Below are 18603 nucleotides of genomic sequence, written 5' to 3'. Positions count from 1 at the left end.
AGCATCCATCGGAACGTTTGCTGGATTTTGTTAGAATGCTTTCCATGTTTTCCCTTTTACGCATTCAGTCCGGAGCCACATTACGCAGCGTAATTAAAAGGAGATCTTTTCAAGGAGAGACTCAGCGTTAAAGAAAATGCTGTTACAGTTATTCAGCTGCATCAGCTTTTGCAGTAATTCCCCCGACGACATCCACTTATCAATTTATTCAAGAAAACATCTGCCGCTGGCGTGAGTTTTAGCTCTCTGACATAAAATGCAGATGTTGTATGCTTGTGTTTACAGCACAGGTTTTCACAGAGAAACTCATTATTGTAAGAAATGGAGCGAAATATCTGCTCTCACCTCATCATGTTGGAAAGTTATGCTTCCATTCATTTACGCATTCATTCATTTACGCACGCACTCACGCACGCACGCGGTATTCTTACAGTAGATTGACATTTGGTTTTATTGCGCCGTGAACATCTGGTTTAGTTAATGGAACAGTGGCGAGATAGCGGGGATGCAGTCATCCAGGGAGTAGGAATTTCTGGAGATGTGAGCCACTGAAATGGCCAAAAGTTATCAGCTTTATTTATTACACTTTCGTGTTTTACAGTAACAAAAGCCATTCGTGAAGAAATAGTGGGGGAGTAAGTGCTTTTGGAGGTTTCGTCACAAATTTAGCAACATTTACTGCTACTACAATATTAATTTAAGATGGGATTGAGACATAGAACAGATCGTCTACCTGCGAGGTGTTAGCTGCACGAAGCATCATTCACCACATGTCCACATGGTGTCGCCCTTTATGTCTCACTCCTGGCTTCTCACATGCAATTATAGTTGGATAATTTATTGGTATATTTTGCGTTTTATACTGAAAAAAACAGCAACCTTAGAGTTGTGTTTTTCAATGTAATATTTGGCCACACAGACACTTTCTGGGTCAGTCACTCTTGCTCTAACTTGTATAATTGTCTACAGTTGCCACTAAATCAGAGCAGAGAGGTGTATCACAATGAGTCACGCACTGTTTTCTGCTCTTAGGCAGAACAATAGTTGGAACAAGACTGATGTCAGTCATTCTATAAGAAGACATTAGTCAGGAGGTAAACAGTCTGAAGTGGGAGTTGACTTGACTGCAGAGAGAGCAGATGAACGACATACAAATATACCACAGGTCTTATGAGATGTCAGTCATCCTCTCTTCCTCATCAGCCTCTGTTAGTGTCGGCTCATCCATAGGAATTTTCCACTCTGTGTGTGTGTGTGTGTGTGTGTGTGTGTGTGTGTGTGTGTGTGTGTGTGTGTGTGTGTGTGTGTGTGTGTGTGTGTGTGTGTGTCCTCAGGGGGCAGGATCGCCTTTGGGAAATCCTTTCAGGGAATCACTGAGTAGTGCAAACTTGAGAAAAGAAACGGAAGCTCTACAGGCTTCTCAGTGTTTTTTTCTCAACCTTTGACTGCTTGCTGGCCTACAGACGGGCTGCTGTTTGAGAGTGTGTGAAGAGGGGGTCGTTGGTTTTTTGGGGGGGGGGGCTCGAGAGGTTAGAAACAGAGTTCAGCATGAGTTTAAACTTTAGGAAAAGAGTGATGCCAGGAAGGGAAGAGAAATGGGCTTTGAGGAAGCATCATCTTTGTCAATTACACTGAATTACTTTGGCACTTATTTTGCAAACATTGAAACAAACATCCAGATCCTCAGACTCACTGTCCATCATTTTATCAGTTACACTGCTTTGCTGATTCCTGTGCATGTCCACAATATCTTTTTTTACCATCAGCTTTTCGATAGCAAAGGAGATGTCGTCCTAATTAAAGATCAGCAGAAGTTCAATGAGCAGAGAAAGGTCGAATCAGCAGTACAGAGCAGCCTTCTTCCCCTTTCTGTCTTTGAAATGTGAGTTCAGTGGCTCACAGCACAACATGTATAGGCTAGGCTGGTTTAATGAATGAGTTTAGAGGAGGTATTGTTCTTCTAGTCTGTATTTTGTCCACTCAGCTTAGCTGAGAATTCCCTCAGGGAGTCCTGTCATAGCTCACTGCAGCAGACTGAAAACCACACCAGACAGGGTCAGTGTGCAAATGTCAGCCCCACTGGTTTAAATGTCCACTGTGCACAAATCCGTCTGAATGCAAATGCTCCAGCGAAGAATAATCCCAACCTGTCATGAACGCCTCAAACGCACCGTAATGGAAAATCTAAACGTGCTACTGAGAACTTTTAATATGAAAAGCTGAACAGTTTCCCAGGAAACATGGTCCAGTTTGCACAGATGTAAACAGCCTGAGGGACAGAATGACTGCAGTTTTTTCTGCAGTAAAAACTCTCAGCATTCATGACTCATTTTCAGAAAGCTGATCTCTCCTCAGCTGATAAGACACTGAATGAGACTGTAACCAGCTGGGAGTCTGGAGGATGCATTCACACGCACACACACACGCTAAGCATCCTGAATAACCACAACCAGCTGTGTGTAGGGTTGATTGTGATGACGCTTTATTAGCAACCAGGAACTGGGAGGAGGGCGGACATAGACGCCATAAACACACATGCAAGCACACCACTGAGATATGTACACACACCCTGATTATAATCATTGCAGGGGAAGCGTGCGCTGGTGAGTGCAGGGGTTGTTTGCAGAAATATTTCTAAGGACAGACACTTCATTGCCTCTGATGGTGCAGGTAAATACTGTCTGTTTGTGCAACAGTTACCCACATTTATGTATTTGGAGCCCGTTGTCCCACGCCCCCGTCTGCCTGCTCCACGCTAACCCTCCAGCCACAGCTGCTATACACATTTCCTCCTCCAATGTGTGTGTGACCATGTGTGTCTGGATGACCTCCAGCGGTAAACAGTGGCTCCCCTGCCTGTCACCAGATCTCGATCCCCCGCTGAGCTCTCAGTCCACTTGCCAATCAGTCTCCTCAGCTCTGCTGCACACCTGGATGCAGTGAGGGTGCTTGAAAAAACCTTTTTGTGTTTTGTGTGTGTGTGTGTGTGTGTGTGTGTGTGTGTGTGTGTGTGTGTGTGTGTGTGTGTGTGTGTGTGTGTGTGTGTGTGTGTGTGTGCGTGTGTGTGTGTGTGTGTGTGTGTGTATGGGTGTGCGCATGTTGGTTTTGGAAGGAGAGTTGATGGATAAGTCTACTATAGTATTTCTGTCTTACAAACCACAACTCGAAGCTGTGTGTGTGTGCATGTGTGTGTGTGTGTGTGAGTGTGTTTTGGAGCTCGTCTTCGCCCTGAGTTGTAAGTGCTTTTGCAGAATCCAGTTCCCATTTGTTGTTCACATCATATCAGGGGCTGAAATACAAAGCATGTGTTGTTTGAATCTGTGTTTTGGTGGGATGTGAAAACAATGATTACACATTATTATCCTATCATTTCATGTTTCCTAGTCTATTTCAAGGTTTTGAGGTCCAGTGAGATGCGTGCCATAGATTTCCTTCCAGCAGCAGTTTTGTCTTTATTGAAACAAATCTTGAGATGTTCCTCTTGTTTGCCAAATGCAAGCAATTCCCATTACTGCTACCGTTTTCTATTATAAAGGCATGAAAGCGAATGGTTTTATTAATCATTCACTAATGCTTTATAGATCGGGCACAAGCAACTTTTCCACATCGAATGTGAAAAATTTCTTCAACTTGTTGGACTGTTAGACTGCCTGGACCAGTTTGTTGGACTTGATGATTAAAACACTTAATTAATGATTCATTAACATCTATACCTGCGCAGGTGATGAACCTTTACTAATGGATTACCCATGCTTATAACTGTATTATAGGATTTTAACAACCCCAAATTCACTCCTATAATTGGCTTATTAGTAAATGATACCAGATAATTTTTAAAAGTTGAACATTGTATGATTGTGTGACTGTGTCTTCTCTCTAACGTCCTCTCTTCTCTTCCCCCAGGAGAGCCCTATTGCTCTGTACAGTTTTATATTGTACTTGTTACCTGGGACTTACACAAGTACACTCTGAAGGTAAGACATGACTTAAAGTCATCAGCTCAGTCACTTCACTTTCTCACCTCTTTCTTCTTCACTTAAAGTTTACTAGTGGAAAAATCTACGAAAGTTATTGGGCCACTGGGGGGGATTTTGGAGTTATTCTCTTTCCTGTTTGGTCATTGACCAAGCACGTAAACACATTGCTGTGAGAATTGGGCCAGCCGTTGCCATGAAGACGGGTGTTGAGTAAGCTGGGTGAGCGATCAGATCATAGATTCTGAGCTGACCATTATAGAGAAAAAGTGCTCTCAATGTGAAAACTGTGTGAGAGTGTGAAACGAGTTGGCACAGAGAATTATCACCTGATCATCTGCTTCATGGATTCAACCCAGCAGCTGTTCAGATTCATTCTCACCGCTCTCATGGCATCGTTTTAGGCTGCAGCAAGCAGCTGTTTTTAGCTAAAAAGCTTTAAAAACCCACGGGACACACTACCTGCTCAGGACCAGACAGCAGACAAACACAGTTAGATACTAGCTGTTAGAGAATTTAGCAGCTAAAGAACCAGATAATTCCCTCAGGAGTTGGTGGAGACCAAAAACAGAGCTAAAATACTACTCCAAATGAATGAATTTTGCTCCATAACTGCTGGATGTGTAAATTAGGAAGTGTTCACCATATTAGCGGTAAAGGTAATGAAATGAAATGATGAAATGTTGATTAAATTAAATGATGAAAATCAGTATGTGATTAGGCATTTAAAACTGGTTTTGGGCCTCTTGTGATCGTTTGAGCTACTTTTTGTCCCATTTGGCGGTTTCTTGTGATTAAAGATTATAGATACAGTCCAGTGAATCTGTTCGCTCTCTACTGCACTTATTATGATTGAGACTGACAGGGCGCAGAGTTCAATAGGTCCGACACGCAGTCACTGAAACCAAATGTCACGTCAGTTTATCACAACAAGGCTAAAACCTGTTTTACAGTTCAAATTTTCATTAGGCTACAAACTGCTCTGTAACAAAAGCTTTTTCAGAGTTTACAGCATTATCTGAACATGAAGATCATTTCCCAAACCTCTAACCATGATTTTGGATGTAGCTGAATCTGCATGCAGATATTAACAACCAGGCTCTGTGTGCATGCTATTTTAAAATATCCTCACACAGCCTGATCGTGTCAAACTTTTAAAAAAATCCCAATTTTCTGGATGTAAAGCTGGTTTCAGGCTCTGATTGGGCAACTACATCAGTCAAATTTGGCAAAACTGCTCATGACCAGCATTGCTGTTGCAATATGGCTGAACTCACTGCTGTCTCTCTATAAGAGGAGAGCCATGTGAACCAGCAGCAGTGGTGGACTCAGAATCAGTCAGTATGGCTATAAGCCTGTCAGTAGTTTCCTTCAGAGTCTCTGCAGTCATATATTTCTCCCTGCATGAGACAGAAACTTCCGCTGCAGTCGTCAAGGTCAAGGATGGTGAATAATGAGATTCTGTCTGTGTGGAAATCGCCAGTGCTAGAAAACACAGGTGAACATAGCTTTAGCTCCTTTTCTCAAAAGCAGCACACCTCCATGTCTTCATACCTAAAGCACCTTCAACAGGCGCTTCTTCAGACTGACTCTTACTCAAAGAGATGGAGTGAGACTCTTTTTGATCCCCTCACTCCTCAGCCATGATGTGTCCTCTTGGGAGCTGAAGTTGTTGCCTATCTTAACATGAATGGGAACTCCACTGATTTTACATATCAAAGATGTGAAAAAAGTTGTATAAAGACTTTTGTGACTACACGTTTTAAAATGAAAAAAGTCCAGGGATGTGGAGTTAGGAGGAAATAAGCTTACTAGACCTCTGTAGTCCACTCCTCATCTCTGCTTTAGGCTAGTAGCTCAAGCCTCTGTAAGCTGCTGGCTGGTGGTTGAGCTGTTTAGTGGGTACTGTAGGAAGAACCAGGAAGAAGAATGCATGTAAAAAAAAAAAAAGGACATTATCCCTGGCTCTGCGGCATCAATTTTGATCCCCTGTCTGACAATATTATAGGAGTGCAATGTTAAATTGGTGGAGCACTCGTTTAAAGATTTTTCCTGTGCCAGTTTCTGAAACAGTAGCTGTGCTTTCCATGCTACCACCTCTGCCAAGCACAGTGGGTATTATGGAGAATCAGAAGATGAGGCCAACACTCCCTCAGATCACCCTGTAATGAAGCAGTGCATGCCATAGCATCAGTCTCAGGGCCCCGATCCACTTTTAGGACTGTAATTTGTATCTCCAGAACATTTTATTTGGGAAAATGGACAGTGTTAGGGGAAGCTTTAACGTGGTTCATAACAGCACTAGAAGAAAAATGTAACGTGCATGTCACACCTCTATCTGGCCTTGTTTCCTGTCTTTCTCTACACTGTCTTGTCCCTCATTTAAATCATCAATCACAAATCATGATTCCAGCTCAGATATTGTGGGAATACATTCAATGTATTGCTGTGGGGATGATTTTTCCGCCCAGAGATATCATAAATGGCTCACTGTAGACCAGCATCGGCCAGCCAAAGAGGGATCTTTGGAGTGTGCTCGAACGAATCAGTGACTTCATCCTCTACAAGGAATAACATTACAGATTGAAGAGCCTTGGACTTTCTCTCTGTCCTACTTGGGTGACTTGGCACAGAGCGAGGCTATGAACTCCAGCCATGTGTTAAACACAAGTCTGTCTCTTTGTGTGTGTGTTCACATCCATACAGTATGCTGTGTACGTAAAACCACATGTTTAATATGTGCCCCAGTTATTGTACAAGTGGTATTTAAATAAAGAAGTCTGGAGACAGGACTCTATGTACGATACATGTAATGCACCCTCTGCCTCATTGCCAAGTTCTGTTGTCCTTTACTGCAGAAGAGACCACACAGAGCGGAAAATTCCTTGTGTGGATGGGTATACATTATACCCCATGAAGGTCTCGTCTCGTCAGGCTATTTTATAAAGCCTGAATGCTTTGAGCCAAGGGAAAGTCTTACAACTGTGTACAGAACATGGAAAGAATATCAAGAACTGCCTATATAGGAGAGGCACGTCTACATTTGCATTACCTTTAAAAAATATTGTTTTTAATGTGATTGAGTAAGTTTTTGTTTGGCGTCGTACATGTTAAAACTCAGCAAAAGACTTTTCAAAAAGAGTTCTGAGCCGCTTCCTCCCCCAGGTCTAATTTCTTGATAACCACCAGCATTACTGCGGATCAAATTCCCTCTCTTAACTTTTTTTTAAACTTTCCATGCAATTATATATTTCCAAAGGCTGAGCCCCCTCCCCAGTCGGCGGTCTAATGAAGCAAGCCTTGTGTTATAGAAAGACAAGCATCTCATTGAAGTCCTTGATTTCTATGGCTTACCACTACAGTAACTGTTAGGACATCCCATCTGTCTTTCCCCTCATCTTTCCCACTTTCTGTCATCTCATCAACATTGCTTTCCCACTTTTCTGTCTTTTCACAAGCAGGGCTTCTGTACACATGTCCCCATTAGACAAGGCCCAGTGACCACAGGTCAGAGTGAGCCCGGAGACAATAAAGATGTTGAGGGGCCTGGGTCTGAGATCACAGGTCATACACAGAATGAGCGCCGGGACCCCTGAGACTGAAGCGCTGAACAGAGAGTCAAGTTGGCTGAAAGGCTGGAAAGTGTATTCTGCCTGCGGGCAGGGAGATGCTGTACTCACTCGTGGTTGCAGTGGTCATGTTCTAAATTTCCAAACTGACTCTATTGATGAGAGGAGAAAGGAAAAAGGTTGTCTGATGATGCCGATGTCCTTTTGGCTCATTAACCTCTTGTAGCCTTAAAACAAAGAGGCCATGCCTTGACATCGGTCAATACTATACAACATACAATACAGTAAGCACTCAGATGTACTAATTGGTGGAGAAGTTACATAATTTCACCAACAAATCTACATTTAGAACCTGAACTCTGTCCCTTGTGCCTCAAAATTCACAAACACATATTGTTAGCTTTATACAGTATCAGTCCCTCATTCCCTTGTTGTGGACTGTGTTGGCCAGATGGTTAATAGGGGGGGATTAGGTCCTTTAGCCTGATTGTGCGTTCCTGGTACTGGCTGCTTTGGCCTTGACTGAGCTGCCTTCGCAATTACCTCCACCGGCTGTCATGTTTCCATCAAAACCAACGACAAAGTCTTGTCTTGCTCCTTGCCTCACATGACCATGGGGGTGAAGGGGCTGGTTAGAGGCAGTGGAATCCTTACAAAGATTACAGTGATATGGTGAAGGAATTTGTATATTTTAGTGAATTTATACTACTCGATCAAAATCACAAGATGGTTATTCTTGTTTAGATATGCATGTTTCAAGCACAATTTAGAGTTCTCCATTAAAGGAATGGTCATATTTCATTTATTTCCTGCTCCGTACAAGCCAAAAATTCATTTAAAGTTTACAAGACATTCATTTATGGCACTTTCTATAGCAAATCCCAATGCAACAACCAAAGACAGGAAAGCCAAATTAGGTAAAGATGATTCATGTGGAACCACAGTGCTTTGGTTTGGCTTTCAAACCTCAGATGATTTTTGTTAGCCTTTGGAGCCGTTAAAATATGGCCACATTAGACTTACATTTTGTGGTGAGCAGCTCCTTAAAGAATTTGCAGGCCTGTATGGCAGTAAACATGCTATATTCTCAGGCCATTTGTTGTGGGCACATGTGCTTAAAGCCATTTTACGCTTCACAACAGTCATGTGGTCAAACCGATGCCTTGACTTGCCATGTTGGCGAGAAGCGTGAGGCTGCAAACCACTGACATTTGAAACAAAGGCTACCACAGCACCGCTGTGCAGCAGCGTCTGCCCACTCAGAGAGCATGAACTGACCAACCAAGGTCGCTCCATACTCCCCTATCATCAGTTTTATATCTGTCAGAACTATATTTAGCCATTTGTTTTGGCCTAACATTGCAGTAGACAGTACAGCCTACAGAAGCAGTTTGGTGACCTCAAACCCTGTAAGTTTATTGTTTTTTTGTATTTCATCTTTGCCATCTCTTCCCCCTGTGGTGTTCTGAGCTCCATTACTTTGTGAGCTGCTGTTCTGTGTTGGCTGAAAGGAGGAGGAAGTAAATGGAAAATTGGCTCATAACCCAGTGTAGTCAATCCAACCGCCACTGGCAAAGACAGCTAAAATATTTTGCTGCGCCTCACTTTGTTTCAGGAAGAGCAAATTCTCACAATGAGTCCACAACGTCCTATTAATAATTTTAAGATGTTGGACAGTTTCACTCTCATCCATATCTGCAAACCATTGTCGTGTGTGGAAGTGCTGCTCAAGTGGCCATGTTTCCGAGTTACTACATCAACAAATTCTGTCCATTTTCCCCTGTATTTCACCCTCAGTTACCATTGATGATTTCCACAGAAGTGTGATGAGTGTTGTGTTTCAGAACAGCACAGTTTGGGCATGTTTTTAAGAGATGTTTTTATGCATGTTTTTATTTTATTTGACCTTCTTCTGTAAGTATTCACTATTCTTTCTGTTACTTTTCAGGGTTTTTATTTTTATCTCAGTTAACTGCATTGTTTTTTAACATTAACAACAACAATTATTTGCACTTCTAACACAATTCTCCTTCTATCCAGATGTGGACATCCTCCAAAAGTTGGGGCTCAAGGGAGAGAAGCCGTCACGTTTGGTGCCAGCAGGGGTCATTCCATTCAGATCGGGCATCATCCTCAACCAGCGGGCGCACATTGAAACACCACTGCGCTCAGTCATCCCAGCGGCCATCTGGCCCAACCTGGCACTGGTCCTGAGTGTGCGCTCACACCGTGTCAACAGTGCTTTCCTCTTCACCCTGCTCTCAGGCCGCAGGAAGCTTCTTCTCGGTCTGCAGCTTGCACCGGGCAATCTGGTCCTCCACACGGGTCCAAACACCTCGGTGGCATTGCCCTATGAGCCCCATGATGGTCAGTGGCACCAGCTGGCGGTGGGAATTAATGGACAGAGAGTGACTCTATATGCCTCCTGCGGAGAGCAGAGTGTTCATGCAGACTTTGGGTGGGACAGTGAGGAGGGACTGGCTCCAGAGCTCCAGGGCTCCTTCCTGCTGGGGCGGGCAAGCCAGCAGCAAGGCTCGGCACTCTTTGAGGGAGCCATCTGCCAGTTTGACCTGGTCCCCTCTGCACAGGCAGCTCACAATTACTGCAGGTACATTAAGAAACAGTGCAGGGAAGCTGACACATACAGGCCTAACCTTCCTCCCTTGTTGCCTATCCTACCACGAGAAACAAACATCACAGCTACGGCTGCTACCCCTAAACGTGGTGGCCCGGAAACAGCCAAGAAGACCACGCAGCTGAGCCTTGCCAGGAGTGTTGCCGCTGCTGCCTCGGCTGTCCGATATGTGGCCCCCACCCAAACGATAAAGCCCAGCCCTGGGACCATCCCTACACCCCTGCTGGGAACTGTGATGCCAGTCACGGTCCACCTTGGTTTGGTCTCCCCGCCTCCCAAGGCCAGGACTGAAACTGTCACAGCACCACTCAGGACAAGAGCACCGCCAACAAAACCACCAAACCCAAGACCCTCCACCTCTAAAGCTTCAAATCAGAAACCCTCCAAACCCTCTCCCACAAAGCCCACTCCGCATAACAGCTCCAAAAAGACGATTGCAGGTACAGACAACAAGAAGAAGCCTATTATTCCAGCCACTACCAACACCAAACCCACCAAGACAAAGCCTGGCTCTGCCCTATCAGACAAAGGTGTAGTCCCAAAGAAACCACAACCCACCACAACCAAGAAAACATCTCCCAAGCCTAAAGTCATGCCATCCAAAGCCACTCCGTCCAAGCCCAAAACAAATTCTGTCAAAGCTGTTCCTTCTAAACCAGCAATATCCAAAGTCAACCCCTCAAAATCAACAATCTCCAAAACTACAACTGCTAAAACCTCCAAACCAGTCTCCAAACAGCCCATCAAACCAACAAAGCAAGCCAAAACCACCAAGGCTACAGTCACCCCACGACCAACCAGATCTTCATACAACACAGTAACACCACCAGCTACTGATGGCTTCCAGAGCTGGGAGGTGCCACCTACTCACTTCTCCCTGCTGGCTGGACCTATAGGACAGAAAGGAGAACCAGGCCCAGCGGTAAGCACCTCTTGTCTGTGAGGTTGGTTAGTGACTGTGTTTATGTGCCACAAAAATGTATAACACATCCATAAAAATGCGCTTGATGGACTGTTGGGGAACTCCAAAATGTAGCAGCTATAAAAGGGATTGTTCCAGCCTAGAAGGCAAGGTACTGGTCATGTAACAGGCTGTAGCATTTTGTACCAGTACCCACTCTTTGTGGGCGGTGAGTTTGATGGTTTGCGTTAGAAAACTGATGAAAGTGAGTGAAGTGCGCTCCATTAGGGACATCTCAGTCTGTGCTGGTCTTTGTCACCAGTGAAAGACAGGGTTTGATTCTCGTGCTCTGGGGCTGGAAATAAGAGCCCACAGAGATATGTAGGGTAATGTGGCACTATCGTCTTTCCCACACATCTTAGAAATCCTACTTTTCCTACCGCCTTTCCTCCTTCGCCCTCCAGGCTGGGTGTGACGTGTCAGGTCTGACGCCTTGCCGTCTCTGCACCAGATTCCTCTGTCGTGGAGGGCTAGTGGAGGTCTCATGGCCCTCTTTCAAAGCTAGGTCAAGGGTCAAAGCAGTCAGTAAACACCATCATTCAGCCTCCCAATGCTGGCTCAAAGGTAGACTCGGCCTTATAGTATATATAGAGGAGCGGGAACTCAGCCACATGCTCAGTTACACCTTGACCAACCACATGAGATCAAATTTAGGTTATTTTACCTTCATCTTAACAGACATATTTGTTAAGAAATGATTTTGTGAACAACTTGCAGTGGTGGAATGTAACTAAGTAAATTTACTCAACCACTGTAGTTAATGCAAGTTTGAGGTACTTGGACTTTACTTGAGTATTTCCATATTATGACACTTTTTACTTCTTCTCCACCACACATTTGGAGATACAACGTTCTCACAGGACAGAGATGCTACAGGCATATGACGATCTTATGGAATATGATGCATTGCTGTAGATTAAACTACAGAATATAAAGTAGTTAAAAAGAGCAAAACCGTAAACATCTACAGCTGTAAAATACAATATACACATCAATGCAGCAGTGAAGTTAATCCTATTTCATTATTATATATAACCGTATAACACCAACAGGCAGCATTTTACTGCAGAATGAGTACTTTTACTTTTGATACTTCAAAAGTCCATTTAGTTGACAATACTTATACTTGTATTTACCAGTTTGACTGCAGGACTTTTACTTACTTACTGCTGTATTTTAAGTAAAAGATCTGAATACTTCTTCCACTGCAGACTCCTCAGTAGCAGATATGGAGTTCAGAATGTTGTCCAAGTTGTTTGGAGTGGACTGCTCAACTGTGTTTGGGAGTTTCATCTTGTTATGAGCTATGCATAACTGTCTGCACAGCTCCTCACCCCTAAACGTGGCCTGAGCATTCAGACCTCAGTGTCTCATCGGCACATTCTGGGTGTGTTTGCACTTAAATCTGTCCTTGTGATTGAGTCATTTTAGTGCAAAGTGTGAGCACGGCCTGTGCTTTTGATACGTGTGCCTCGCTTGTTCTTTGTCATGGTCTGTAATTTGCCGCTGTGGATTGCAGAGTGCGGCATGTCAAGGGTTGGCTAATTTACATCTGTATTGATGTCAGCACCACGCTCGACTGTCATTGCAGCCGACCAAATTACTGCTATTTAGAAATTACCTGCAATCTCAATATGGAGTGCTGTAATCTCCTAAAGAGAAGAGGATGATGAAGGGACGTTATGAGGTCATTTACTGATGGACTGTCTGACACGAGTGCTGATACGATGCTGAGGCCAAAAAACATCCGCCATGTTCTGCCAAATATACACTAAATTACACCAATCTGAGAGCAGTAGTGCTTTCGAGTCGAAACTGTACCTGAACGTTCAACCACAGGAAGCTTTAGCATGTCCTCCAGTAATGGCTCAGGAGGATTCAGACTCAGTCTAAATGCTCCAAGTGTTACATGACATGTCTGTAAAACATGTGTTTTGTCTGAATTTTGATTTAAATGCAGTCATGCGACAGGGTCACATTTTTAGACTCAAGTCGATTGTTTAGCCTGAGAATATGTCAGGGATTAAACAGGTGGTTCTTGTCAAAGTGTGTGCGGCTGCATGCATGCATGTGTGTGTGTGTGTGTGTGTGTGTGTGCGCGCGCGTGTGTGTGTGTGTGTGTGTGTGTGTGTGTGTGTGTGTGTCTCTGTGTTGCCATGCAGTGCCTTGGGAGATCCCAGATGAACCCAGTCGTGCTTCCTCTTCAGCATGGTGTGGATTTCATAAACAGATATGCCATGTGCATACTGTCTCTCACTCCTCACAGCACAGTCTTATACACACAGACACACAGACACACACACGCACACACACACACACACACACACACACACACACACACACTGTCTGTCATATACTTACACACATTTTATGCAAACACATTAACAAACATGAAAGTCAGCCAGTGAAAAGCATTGCAAGCTTTGTCATTCATCGCTCTGGCTGCCTAAAGCATTAAGACTCTTCCGCTGAAAGACGCAGTGAAACCGTGACCTGGACTTGTGTTTCCACCGTGCAGATTCTGCACTCGGGCTGCCAGGAGAAACATCCAGTGCAGGCACAGATATGGCAACAGCTCCCGTCTGAAGCACCTCTGGCTCCTCAGTGCTGCTTTGAAAACGACTTCCTCTGAGATCTTTTCCACTGCAGACCTGACTGAGATTTATATGTTCTGAATTTGCATGTAACGCTGAAAGTGAGAGCAGGATCTTAATTGGATTAGTTTTTAATTGGAGCTGTACTGGCTGTGAGTTTGACTTTAATTTAAACCTGGACTCTCTCATATCCAGGCATCTGTATTCAGTTAAATTGTACCTGGAAGCTTCCTGAGTCTTTAAACGTAGCCACAATTAGATGTTTTTTTAGCAGTTCAGTTTGAAATTGTGGCAAAAGGGGGAGTTTGCAGATTTGCACTGTGTGGTCCAGCAGTTTTGTCCTTTGAATCATTTAATGAAAGTCAAACAAGTGAATTCAAGTAATAGTTTTTAAACTGTGAAACAACCGCTTTAGCAGATTCCAGCTCAACTCTGGGTGAATAATTCAGATGCAGTTGTCAGGTGGTACAAATCATGCCCTAATTTCCTCACAGGCGCAGTCAGCAAGACGAAGGTTCATAACAGAAACCAGCCTTTGCCATCAGAGTGTGTTTGACATGTGGTGATTGGGAAATGCTTACTGATGTGGGAATTTCTTAAGACTGCTACCTTCCTGGCTAGACAGCAGTCAACAAACATTGAAGAGAAAGAAACACATTAAAGATGGACAGGTGCAAAGAGGGAAAGACAGTAGGAATAAACAAACAAACAAGTGTAAGGAAGAAGGGCCAGAGCAGGGGGTGGAAGTGTGAAGATGGACAGGAGTGTGTGTCGAGGCTGACAGGTCCTTAGGCCACCATAGAGCACACCACCTGTAACAACTGGGGGTGGTCTCCTCCATGGAGGTCATCCTGGAAGAGATGGTGGGGGGCCAATTATAATCTTCAGAGCAATATAAACCATCGCAGACAGACACGCTGCACGCGGGCGGCAGCTACCATCACAACAATAACCTTTAGACGTTGTTTTGAACTTGAAAGTGGTGCTTTGTCTCTTAAAGTTCATAGCCCTGTGAAAACTGAGATGAGGAAACTACCGACAGGATACAACTTTCACACTTCAATAACTGCACTTTATGGCAGATGCTGCTGCTCTTTTTACTAGATCTTCATATCGGAGTTATTTCAGGCATTGAATTTAACAACATAGTAAAAGGACCGTAATGCATTTACGGTGAAGAAAACATTTTAAAAATGCTTTAACACAAGGATCCAGAGGCCTACAGGTAACTGTTGTCAGCCACAGAAACCACAGGCGCTCTGTTTTTCCTCACTGCTCCTTTTCCTCTTTTTTGATTAAAAGTAAACGAATGAGCACAAGGCTGATAAAGCCACACAGGGGCATTGAGTGGTGCAGGAAATGACCTGTTATTTCTAGTGTTTCTACGGTTTCCTGCCACACAGGCTCAGAGCTTCCTGATGGATAAGGCTGAACTCTCATCACCTTGAGATGGAATTACTTCAGCGGGGAAAGGTGTCATTTTTCTAGCCCGCAGCCACTGTGCAGCCTGTCTGTGGAAACACACGTATGAGTATGATAGAAGAAGGCTGCTGATCTGTATGGTTTATGTCAGTATGCAACACTGACTGAATGCTCTCTCTCTCTCCAGGGACTGCCAGGACCTCCAGGGAGGTCAGGCCTGCCAGGCAAGAGGGGTCCTCGGGTAAGTCTCCTTGGTCGCTCTCAAACACCTCCAGCCACATAAGACATACTTACGTTTGTAACCTCCAGAAATGATTTAATTATCTGGTTTTTGACCCCAAGATTTATTCTTATGGAACCATTTCAATAAGCACGTCTTTATTCTGGTTTATTCTGGGCATCTCTCCACATTTGTGTTTGTTTGTGTTTTTGCTGCCGCCGCCGATGTGCATGTTGACTGAAAGCTCAAACACAAACAGTCAGTAAATAACCTTCTTGGCAGGAGGTGACTCAGAAAGACAGACAGACAAACAGACAAGGACAGAGAGGACCGTGTGTTCCAGCCTAGAAGGCAAGGTCCTGGACCATTTTCTGAAGTTACAATAATAACCTGCCAAGCCAGGCTGCCACATCACTTTAAATCCCTCCCATCACCCAGCTGACACACACACACATACTCACACACAAAGTTTTCCTACGCAGGCAGATTGACCATATTCAGCACGGGGCTGCGAGTGCTGACCTCCCACCTCTAAGCATAAACAGGAAAGCTCCTATAAAGACGGCCTTTCAAAAGGCTGCCTGTGCCACAGGATGCCTAATAAAAGCACTGTAAACAGACAGGGAACACATGGCTCCACTGGACTTTCTTCTCCTCACTGAGCTGTTGCAGCAGGCTTCACCTACACTTCATAGGAATCCCATTCTGGACTAATGAAAGGCCTCTTTCTCCAAGGCAGTTAAATAGATATAGTCTCATCCGTGGGTCTTCTTTGAGGAATTCTTCTTCTACTTCCTCTGTTTCTCTCTGATGTATTGATGCAGAGTGACTCTAGGTCGGTTGGTCGGTCACCACTTTGGTCCAAACTGAAATATTTCAGCAGCTATTGGATGCATTGCTCTGAAATTTTGTACATTCATGCGCCCCAGAAGATGAATCCTGATAACTTTGGTGATCCCCTAACCTTTCCTCCAGTGCCACAAAGTGTGAGTGAAATATCCCGATGCACATATTCATGTCCCCGTCACTTGTGATCTCTATGGTGCCATCATCAGGCCAAAATTTGTATTGTTGCAAATGTTTAATGCTAATGCTGTGAACTAAATAACAAACATGGTTATAAGATATAAGATTGTACCTGCTGTCAGCATGTTAGTGTCATCATTGTGCACATGTTAGCATGCTAGCATTAGCATATAGTTTAAAGTACTGCAGCAGCTAAGCAGCAGTGTCACAGAGCTAGCTTGCTGGCATGGCTGTAGACTGTTAGTCTTGTTTTTGTGTATCACTGTCACTGCCTCTGTCTCCTCAAAAATTTTAATTTATGGACAAACACCACAAACAAGCAACTCAGTCAGTCCACACAATAGAATGCATCTAAATGCATCAGACAGTGATTGATGTTTTATTTCCATGCATGCGATATACTTACATGCTCTGTCTCTGGCGTCTTTTTTAGTGTGCTTTTTTAATTATTAGTTACTGTTTGTGTCTAGGAGACTCTTAGGCTAAAGTCTCTGTGATCCCCTACCACTGTAGATGTATAAGGAAGTCTTTGTCTGGCTCTAATTAAAGCTATTTAAGCCCCGGCAGCACCTCCCATCCCGTCTCTAGTCGCAGTTCCACAGCTTCAGCCCCACTTCGGTGGATTTCTCATGGTTCAAATCAAACGTACCTGGAATAAAACTTTAATTGCGCTTAAAAAATTTAAGCGTAGAGCTGCATGAACTTGGTAGAGCCAAGGATAATATGACTCTGAGTGGAACTATTTTTGTTTGACCAAGCAGCAGCTTCTCTCAAAATATGCACCGTATTTAACTTGAGGGACTTGCGAGTAATGAATCAAATTTCCTCACAACAGAAAAATAGTTGTAGGACTGTACTGCTGCAGAATTCCTCCAAGTAAGTTGGGTTTGGACACCCAGTTTCGACTCACATTTGCCCTCCTTAAAGCCCCCATGCCAGCCTCGAACCTCATTCATCAGCAGTATGTATCGACCGATCACCTCATACTGATTTACATCCTGGTGGCTTAGTCGTGGCCTTTGTCAACCACGGCGAACCAGCTGCTGAACTGCCTGTGGCATTGTCAGTGGAAGTGGTTGGTTTGCAAAGCACAAACTATGAAAACAAACCTCTTCAATAAAAAAGCACTTGTAAAGAAAGACCTTTGGTTTTGATGCCGCTTTAACGGGGGTCACTCGCAAACACACCGCCAGTGTCTGACTCTGACCTCACAGTCATTTTGTTTAACGCACACACAAGCACACATCAGCGCTCACACAGAAGTTTATACACGCTGCCGCACTAATCCCACGGCATGTCGCGCAGACATATGTGGCTACGTTTATGACCTGCCTATATAAAGAGTGAGACAGATTATGGCGCTTTCCTGTAAACAAAAGCATTTATCAAGTTTAATTGCTGCTGCCATGTGCGTGTGCAAACACTGAGATGCATACACACATACTTACACACTCCCCAGCAGGCACTCATAAACACATGTTGCTTAAATTCTCCCCTCCTGGCCAAATAAGAATGTGGTTTCAATTTGGGAAAAGAAGTTCACTTGTTGATCACTGGAACAATTAACTCCGAGTCTGAATTCACGCCACAGGTTGCTTAAACTCTGCAGGCTCACAGGTGGAATGGCAGCATCATCTCTTTATGTGAAAAATACTTTCCAGTCACAGGCTTTTGCTGCAGAGGGAGATGCTCGCAGCTTTTTGCATGCCTTTCCGTAGCCTCGGATTACTGGAAGTCTGTATGATGACACACAGAGCACCATTGAGCCCGCCGAGCACCACCCATGAACCTTGACCTCTGATCCCACACATGGGAGTGTGAGACGCCGTCACCCTGGTAACGGCTGTCAGCACAGAAGCCCTCACTGGGTGTCCGCGAATAGTCGGGGTGAGCTCTTTCGAGTCTGTTTGTAGGTGTACAATGACGACGGTGGTAGAAGGGTGTGAGAGGAAGCGTGCGGTGGACGCGTCGCGGGTGCACAGGCCCGTATCTCTCTGAAGGGTGGCTGCATGCATTCATCTGGAGCCTGCTGGGTCAAAAGGGTCTTTGTCTGTGTGGAGAAAAAAAAAACTCTGTCGCCCATCTTTCCTCATGCTTCCCGTCCGAACCACCCCCCTGCCAAGAAACGAACCCCCGCCCCCCCCCCCCCCCGCCTTGCTTCACCTGCACGTAAAGCTAATTCAGATCCCAGATGCACATTTC

The 18603-nt window shown here is 44.4% G+C and overlaps 1 protein-coding gene across 1 annotated transcript in view; it reads left to right on the top strand.

Moving 5' to 3' along the window:
* The window catches only part of col27a1a (collagen, type XXVII, alpha 1a), a 67326-nt gene that overhangs the window by 963 nt on the left and 47760 nt on the right, over positions 1-18603 (top strand). The window contains exons 2-4 of the mRNA XM_070989365.1: positions 3904-3974; positions 9584-11100; positions 15343-15396. Of these exons, the coding sequence (XP_070845466.1) occupies positions 3904-3974; positions 9584-11100; positions 15343-15396 (1642 nt within the window). The remainder of the gene's footprint in view (positions 1-3903; positions 3975-9583; positions 11101-15342; positions 15397-18603) is intronic.

Source organism: Chaetodon trifascialis, chromosome 20, assembly GCF_039877785.1.
Source record: "Chaetodon trifascialis isolate fChaTrf1 chromosome 20, fChaTrf1.hap1, whole genome shotgun sequence".
NCBI classification, from domain to species: Eukaryota; Metazoa; Chordata; class Actinopteri; order Chaetodontiformes; family Chaetodontidae; genus Chaetodon; species Chaetodon trifascialis.
The sequence above is the reverse complement of the archived record's forward strand: the minus strand, read 5'-3'. Positions and strand labels throughout refer to the sequence as shown.